At 44.7% G+C, this 8,884-nt stretch overlaps 1 protein-coding gene across 9 annotated transcripts in view; it reads right to left on the bottom strand.

The window, feature by feature from the left end:
* PPP2R2C (protein phosphatase 2 regulatory subunit Bgamma) overlaps positions 1–8,884 on the bottom strand; it is a 189,448-nt gene continuing 180,564 nt past the window's right edge. For all 9 annotated transcript variants that reach the window (XM_013179604.3, XM_066995637.1, XM_048046418.2 and 6 more), the window contains one exon: positions 1–2,824. In XM_013179604.3, coding sequence (XP_013035058.1) covers positions 2,533–2,824 — 292 coding nt within the window. In that variant the 3' untranslated portion in view covers positions 1–2,532. The remainder of the gene's footprint in view (positions 2,825–8,884) is intronic.

Below are 8,884 nucleotides of genomic sequence, written 5' to 3'. Positions count from 1 at the left end.
TTAACATATTTATATTTTTATTCAACAACAGTTAGCTAATTTGTGCAACACAAAGAATGCAGCCATGAACAACAGCTTTCAAAACAATCAGATTTACCGACTTTACCATCACTTACTCTACACCACTGAAAGCTCAAACTAAAAAGAGAAAGAAAGTTGGAAACGTTCACAATGACGATGTTAACTTTCCATACATTCAAGAAGACCAGGAAACCGAGCTGTAGTAGCAAAGTCAAAGACGTGAAGGGAATACTGGTCTTTGAAAGATTTCTATTTATTTCCTCTGTAATCACTTCATGGTATTTTGGTTGGGTAGTTCATTAGTTTTATAAAGCTCCAAAGATATATTTACTTATTTAATTTTAACAAGATCTTTTTGGTACCCAGAGCTGTAACAGAGTAAGGTACTTCAAATTAAGAAAAAGAAAGAAAAAAGGTTGTATTAAGATCTGCTTTATAATGTTATCTATAGACTCTTACTTCAGAATGTTAAAAGCTAAATATATGTTTTACAGTACTTCTAGCTGTAAATGCCAATATGAGCTCATAGCATTTTTTTTTTAATCTTTATTTTTTGAACTGCAAAGATTAATGAGGAGGCCAAAAGTCAAAGAAATCGTATGACACCCTTGAAGCAGTAGTTTGGCATTAGCAATTTTTCTATACAATTTACCACATTCTTAAACCTTTTTACAAGGAAAAAAAAAAAAAGCAGTTTTGTTAAATTTCATTAGAATAAATATGTACATATACTGTCCATGCCTGCTAGAGCATACAGTATTTTATAAACAAACATTCCTCATTCCCTTTAAAACTAACCTACACATTTCATACCGTATGTGTTTAGTATGGCTGGAAACTGATGCACATGCGTTTGTGCTTCTACACACAAAATTTACAGCGTTGATGTAGAAAACTTCAAACATACAGATTTCACGCGCTGCGTTAAGATGTCCTATAAAAGAGCTGTAGACTTGGTTTTTCTACTTCTTGTAAGCAGATTTTCACCCACCCTTTCTCCCAAACCCAAATACAAAAGCATGCAGATCTCTTTATCAGTACATTCTTCACTCACCAAAGAAATCAGTGCATAATGGCTTAAAGATTTTTATTTTTATTTTTTTCTGAGGAGTTTTAATATGGGCAGATAAACAGGTCATCTCAGTTGTGCTCTTGTATTCGTGATTTGAGAAGAAATCCTTTGGGATATCAATTTTTCTGCCAGAGCTATTAGGGAGGCAGACAATTTTCTCCTGGATGAAGAGGACTTCCTGCCCACTACGCTTTTCCCATAAACTTCCCGAATGAGGTACATCAATTCCTTGTACTTTCACTTGCCATTTCCATCACTATTCATTTGGAAATAGTGATAGATCTCTCTTAGAGCTAGATTTCACAGAAATGTATTTACGTGGAAGAAGGTTTGGTTTGGAGGGTTTGTGTTTTCCTGTTTCTCCAGAAATACCTTTGTCATCTAGCAGTGGACTTAAAAACTTTAAAATTCACTGAGCAATGCTACATCTCACAGTACCTTTTTATTATAGTGACAGAGATTGTGGCATTGTCTGTGTTCCCCAAATGCCAGGATGAAAACAATTGTGCTGCAAAAAGCAAACAAGGGATTTTCTGAGGTGTCTAGAAGTGATGCAACTTTGCTTCCACTGGCATTTTTAGCCAAGACTTCCAGAACTCCAACCCCCCCAAACGATGGTGTGGGTTTATGTATTAACTCTGCCAGGCCGTGTTTGAACAGCCAGTCCCCGTGGAGTAGTAATACCAAGGTCTTAAATAGTCCTCCACCTGGTGAGGATGCTAATTATTGTTTTAAACAGAGCAAAGAGATTGATGGAGAATGAACTTCTTAAAATACGCTGGCTAGCTCTATCAATCTGTCACTTATTCACTTGGGAAGTTAAAGCACACAGTTAGTAATGTGACTAAATACTGAAGAGATGTTGTAGAGAAGGGAACGAGGCAGGTGAGACAGGACAGCCTTTCGCCAGCGGGACTTTTGGAGGCCCTTTCACCGTGCCATGTGGCCTAAAGGGATGCAGCTATTCCTTCATTCACTCACAAACAGACTTGGCTTGGTTGAAAGACAGAAAAATGTTACTTGAAAAAAAGTAAAATAAAATAAAGCAAAAAGCTCTAACAATGTGGTAAATGCCGTGGACTGCAAAAGCAGGCAGTGCACCAGAACAGCGTGGTCCTGTGAACCACTGAGACCCTCGAAAGGACTGTCAGGAGTTGAGGAGTCTCAGCCCTCCTCAGGAACGCTCCCCAAATAAATAAATACCCCTGTTTGGTAAAGGAACCGATACAGACCACAGTACTGGATTTGCAGTCGTGCCTTTTACTTATACAGTTGCAGTGATGGGAAATAGTTGGCTTGCCACCGATAATGATACAGGCGGAGGGATGAAAGGATGCAACCTACAAATCCCACCACAGAAGCCACAATTTGTGTGAGGATCACATCCTTCTACAATTCTCAAGAGGCTGGTTTGTAAGTAGAGAGGGATATTGATAAATCTAGTGCATTTCTGAGTTCACTTTATCCTGAAATATGTACAGATTGTTTGTCGCTGCTATAGCAATGATGTTCTCGGTTGGGTGCCACGCCGTGTGCAAGATCTTCTTCGTAAAGTCCAAACTGTCAACGCTGATGTCATCTTTCCTCCGTTTGCCACCGACGCAGACTCTCCGGGGCTTAAGGATAGCTCGTGGTTTGCTGCTCTCTCGGGATGCCTCCAAGGTAACATCCCGCTTGGTGTTTCGGTCAAACATTCGGAAAAAGTTGTTATATGCACCTGTCATGATGACGCTGGAGAGAGGGGGGGAAAAGACATGATTAAACAGGAGGTTGGGGGAAGTCTAGTGACGTGAATGGACAGAGACAGCTGAGTGTTGACCTTAGAATAAGGTGGCTTCTGGTTTCAGAAACAGTACAAAACATGGGATTTTCCCCAGAGTGAATGGTTTTCTCCCCTCCAACGTATTCAGTGAAATTTCCAGTTACCCCAAAACTAGCTTCTGTAAGCATTCACACAAAAAATCATGTCAGGGCCCTGACATCATGAGACTGACTTCACAGGACAATAAATGCGACACGTTCACCTAAGTTCTTTTTAATTACCCTCCAGCTTTTTACAAGCTTTTAAGGGTCATAGTTCCAGGCTTTTTTCTTTCACTGAAACACTCTTTAAGAAAAAAAAGAGCTTTGCAGAAGTAAATTTATTTTCAGAATAAACCCTTTTCCTTTCTGAAGCCATAGACCCATTAGAAAGTGTAGGCGCTATTAAAATTTTTATCTACAATACTTCTTAAAAATAAATATATTGATAAATAGGATTCTTTTATCTTCCATGTAAAGGTTGACTGAAGCATCAAGCCAGGATATATTTCTGGATCTGGGAGAAGGGGACAAAAAGCATACCTCGCCCTGTATAAAAATTACCCCATTAATCAGCTTGTAGCTTGAAATAATGAATTTTCAGTTGCTTCATTTCCCCATTCCCCAGGGGGGGATATTTTGTCACTGACTTTAATGAATTCAGGATTTCATCCATGGCCCTCAGGTTATTGGATTAGCATAATCATGGATCTTAGAGCCTTGTTTGAGAGCTCATCCCCTGAAAACTTTTTCTCTATCTGAGTCTAGGGCCACACTCCTCTCACCTTTCCCATGGGAGCCCAAATACAGTGAATTTAGTGAATTTTTGCGCTTCCATTCCAGAAGAGGAACCCACCCTGAACTGTCAGGTCTCCATGGGAGAAGCTGTGCTTTTAGTTCTAAGAAAGACTTGGGCAACCAGTAAATATTTGCCTTTCTGGTACAGCCCAACAGAGCATATTTAACGTGCCTCGCGTTTAATAAACTCATCTCCGTGGCAGATGACAGCCGCGTTGCTGGAGCATTTGGCTGTGGTTTCCCCCCTGGGAGGAGCCGCGCAGAGCTGCAGGCTGGCCCCAAGGCAGCTGCATATGAACGGTGGGAGAAGTCAGAGCCAGAAACTGTGCTCTCTGCTGGACGTGCTAGCTGGTGAGAGCTGGCGCCCCTGGGTTCAGGAGCTGTCTTACACCACATGCATAGACCCAGCCAGTGTTGCCGTGATCTCATTGGGGGCCATCAGTAGCTGCTGTAATACCGATGAGCGATACACCCCAACCCCACCAACAGAGCTGCGGCGCTAACTGCGGTTGCACTACAGCTACCAAATGGCAGCAGCTCTGCTCCTTCAGGGCCTCTGCAGGGTGACCGGCTCAGGGCAGCTGGATGTGCAGAGTCACCAGCAGGACTGGCAGCTCTGCCCTGCCCTGGTGTTAGCTGGTAGCACGCAGCCTTCCCTTTGCTCGAGGGCTGCTTCTCCTGCTTGCTGCTGAGCCCAGGGTGGCCAGGGGAGGCACTGCCCATAGGTGGTTACGGCCAGCCCTGGCTGACTGCAGCTAGGCTGTCTGCAGAGGGTTTTTTCCCCTCACCTTCCCCGCTTGCAAAGGCCTGGCACAGTTCTGCTCATTAAGCCCACGCAAACAACCTCGCATGCTTTAAAAAAAAAAAAAAAAAAAAAGTCAGTGTGACAGCTTGATAAAACGTACCCCAGAAGCTGCAGAAAGCCTATTGATCAAGATTAGTGCCCAGTTCAGAAACTGAATCAACAGCAGTAAATCTAATGTTTCACTCCTTCCGAATCACCGTGTCTTGTCATTAGGGCTCCTGCTGCAAGGGTTGGTCACAACACGCAGCAGCAGAGGTGAATCTGTACCTCAGCGCTCACACCCACAATTAGCGATGCTGACAGGACTGTGGTGGGGTTAGCTGGTTGGTTGGTTGGTTCTTTTTTTTTTTTTTTTTTCTCCCCTCAGGCAAAATTTTGAAACAGGCTCCCAGAGCAGGGCACCACGTGCCATGGGCTGCAGAGCTGCGCTGGCTGGGACTCGGCTCCCCCGGGAATGAGGAGCCTGCACCAGATGAAGGCAGGCGCCATCGGGGAGCAGTTTTCATGCAGGCAATGTACCAATGCACCAACTGCACGGCGAAGTGCTTGTCAAAAATATCTTTTTTTAGGTTTTGCTTGCAGTAAAGCTGCTTTTACAGTCCATTTGCTTTTTAATTTCTTCAACTCACATATTTTTAAAAGTCTGTTTCCTTCAGTTGGATTTATTGCGGGGCTTTTTTTTAACATATGTAGATGACTACTTTTCATGCTGGCCCTGTTTTTCTGTAGTTTAATGGCTCAGTAAAAAATAGCATTATGTAAATGAGAAAGTGCCCGTTCGTGTTTGAGATCGCAAACCCAGATGGATTATAACCTTACCTGCCGCTTAAAATAACAATAAATGAGAGCGAGAACTAGATGTAACCCTGCAATTTATTCCCGTTCAGGAAAATATAATATACAATAATGGAATGTATGTGATAAGGAGGATTATAAATATATATATGTACAAGAATTAAAATGGTAGCTGAGTCTAGGAAGTGCCTACCCAGTATTTCCAGACTGCGTGCTGGGCACAGCAGTGCTACAAGGAGTGCCTGCACCCCACGCTGGTTCAAGAAACCGAAGCCTCCCAGCCCAAAGCTCCCCACACGAACTCACGGGTGTGGAAGGCAGCAGCCCCAAAAAGCTCTGCCTCAGCTCCTTGAATTTTGCTGCGAAGCATGGCCAGAGTCCCACCTCACCTGGGCAGGGGCGTTTGGGGCTCAAAGCACGCAGCGGTGGCCCCTGAGGAGCAGCAGACTGATGGCTCAGGCAGAAGCAAAGCTGCACCCTGTGCAAACCACCACAGCCAGAGGCAGGAGGATTATTAAAAAAAAAAAAAAAAAGGGGGGGGGGGGGGACACATACATACACACACACTAGCAGCACCCCAGGCCAACCCCTGTGCTGCCCTGGGAACCAAGCCGCCCTCGGTGCAGCACACTGTGAGCACGCTCCGCCTGCTCCTTCAGAGCTGCTCCAAGCAAGCACGGAGAGTTTCTGACAATCCTGCGCGCATGCTTTGAGCGACAACACGAGCTGCGAGTAATCCTTCCTGCCTATGCTGACACTGCGGCATTTTTCCTTACCAAGGAGGCAGTCTGAGGCAGCTCACTGCCACGCTTAAGTCCCACAGCCCTGGGTCACTTGGGCACTGAGCCTTACCCCTCATTTTTTCCTTTACAAGCAGAACAAATATATTCTTACAGGGGGTAAAGGAAAAATCCAGTGCAATCCTACTTTCATTATATTGACTTTTCTGTTCACTCCCTCCCTAGTTGCCATTCTGTTCTCTCTTTCTATTCCTCCCCTTCTAATCACGAAATTGCAGTCTTTACCACAGTTTGCAGTTAGGTTTTCCTTTGCCATGTCCTCTTATTCCCCTCTCTTCCATTTCCCTTTATCCTGCTTCTCTCCTCCCTGCCAGTGATGTGTCCTCCCCAGCTCTGCTGCCCTCAGCTCCCTGCTCCCTCCCGTCTCTTCTGCTTCCCTTTGTCTTTTCCCTTTGTCTGTTCGTTTTTCCTTCCTCTTTGCTCTTCATGTTATTCCAGGGGGTTCCACTGCTCGCCCATCCCTTGCCATCTCCCTCTGTCTCCACGTTACCCTTACAGACAGCTTGCTCAGCTCTCAGGGGCTTCGGGCTGCCACCCGTGCCTTCTCCTTTGGGCTGCAGGCTGAGCAAAGCAGCAGATGGGCAGATTTACTCTCTCAGCAGGTACAAACGAGTGGTTCCCGTGCCCTTGAATCTGGCAGAAGTTTGGTAGCAGTGGCCCCAGACGTGTCAGGGTGCTAGGAGCTCAGCAGAGCCTGTCTGGCCATACAAAGCCTACCAGATCCCCAGGGGATGCGGGGGGGAGATGCGCTACCGCTCGTCTATTCCACGTGAATACTTGCTATGGGCTGTAAAAGAGACTTTCGCGTGCAACGTGCACATAATCTGCTTTTGAGCTGGGCACTCAGAGCACAGAGCCTGAGGACCTTAGCACAAAATCCCAGAAACTGGAGCCCATTGCAGCAGGAGGGGCTGTTTCAAAGCAGCACAGCACTAACTGCTGCCGCTTAAACCAGTGCCCACTGGGCGCAGGTTTCTTCACCCATACCCTGCTGATCCGGTAGCCAGTGATATTTCAGGTAAACTCTATTATTTAAAAAAAAATAAATCAATCAATCAATTTACCATCTGTACAATTGTCTGGAGCAAAGGACTTGAGACTAAGAGTTCTTCCTACTTGCACTGCAAGAAGAATACACAGCACTAAACAGGCAGACGTTTACCTACGGAGAACTATTTTATTTTGCGTGACACCAGTAGTTGTTCCTCTAGGGTTTCATTTAGGGCCAGAGTTTTAGGGTCTACAGCAGCACCCCAGCAACTACTGATATCTTCAGCATCTTTAAGCACCTTAATACCATAAAGCATCTGGCTTTCAATATTTTGGTTTTGGTAATGACTCTGTTAAACAAAAAGCTTCGGTATGTAGCTTTCCTCTCTAAAACATTCTGCTTCTGTTGGAAGGTCAACACATTTCCTATTCCACCAACCTCAAGGGTATCTGAATAGGCCTACAACATTTGTACTAAACAGCAGTGGGATTTTCTTCCACAATACTCTGTAAGCACTGACATGTCATCAGACACGTCAGTCACTGAGGACTGGGGTACCTCTGTCTCCAGACCCTGCGGTAAGTCTCAGCACAGAAAGGGGACATTTCTTTGACCTGAAACCATGTCCCCAGTTACACTTTGAGCCCTACGTGTACAAGAGCTCAATACCACACCTGCCAGTGCAGAATAGCACGTCTGCAGCCTTCTGGGACTACCATGCAAAGCCCAACAGACCTTTTTGTGGCAATCACCTGACCTTATGAGAAGAAAGGATTTGTCCCAGGAAAAGTCTTCAAAATATTTTTCATGGGAATAAATAATGCTGAGATTTATTACGACAAAGGGAAGGGAGGGAGCACCGCTGCAAACAAGTTTTCTCTCACCACTAGACTGCTGTATGCGTTATGGGGTAGGTCTGTAGGCTCCCTGGGCGGTTTTACTCTATCCTGCGCTGAGTGAAGCAACTGACCTCACATCCTAAAGGAGCTTCTTTAAACTCCCTGGGGATATGCGATGGAAAAGCTTGAGGTTCAGGGCTGCAACACTCTGGGACAGTTGGCTGGGATAACACTGGGTATAAGAACAGGGAATTCCCAAGTCCTTCCAAGCTAATATTTGACATGCCGAGCCTTGATAGTGAAATGATATCTTCTAGCTCCCCAGCACGGAGCATGCTGCCAGATGGGAATAAATGGTTAACATTTGGTGCACTGGGACCTGCCAATCCCGCCTGATTGGAGTGAAGGCTGACGGGTTTGCACCGGGATGACTGACAGTTCAGTAGGAAAGGGCTGACTGAACAGCTGTACATGACTCCATTCATCTGCTTACAGCATATCACTGATCACAATGGTATTCAGAAGCCTCCCTGGAAGGGTTCCTATACACCCATTCATTTGAAATCTTAAAAAAAAAAATAGTAATTAAGGTATTCATTTACTACCATGTAGAATATACTACACTTTTTTTCTTTTACTGGTTTCTTCTGTAACACACGAAAAGTTCCGTAAGTACTAAGTTTAGAGGTAAAACTGAAATACAGAAGGGGTATGGTTGGCAATGAGAAGGGTCTTGTGGGTCCTTATTGAAAGTCTTGACTTTGGAAGTGAATGGAAGAACAAAATGCGATTGTTGTACAAAGCAGAGCTCACACATTCTCCATAGTCACATAAAGATGTATACATAACAAAGATGACATGATTTTAGTGTACTATACTCCACCACAGATAATATGTGCTCATCTGCCTGCATTACTGTAAGACCCTTGCTTGACTCCCTCCCTGACCGCAGTTCCTGCCCAA

Source organism: Anser cygnoides, chromosome 4 (genome assembly GCF_040182565.1).
Source record: "Anser cygnoides isolate HZ-2024a breed goose chromosome 4, Taihu_goose_T2T_genome, whole genome shotgun sequence".
Classification (NCBI taxonomy): domain Eukaryota; kingdom Metazoa; phylum Chordata; class Aves; order Anseriformes; family Anatidae; genus Anser; species Anser cygnoides.
The sequence above is the reverse complement of the archived record's forward strand: the minus strand, read 5'-3'. Positions and strand labels throughout refer to the sequence as shown.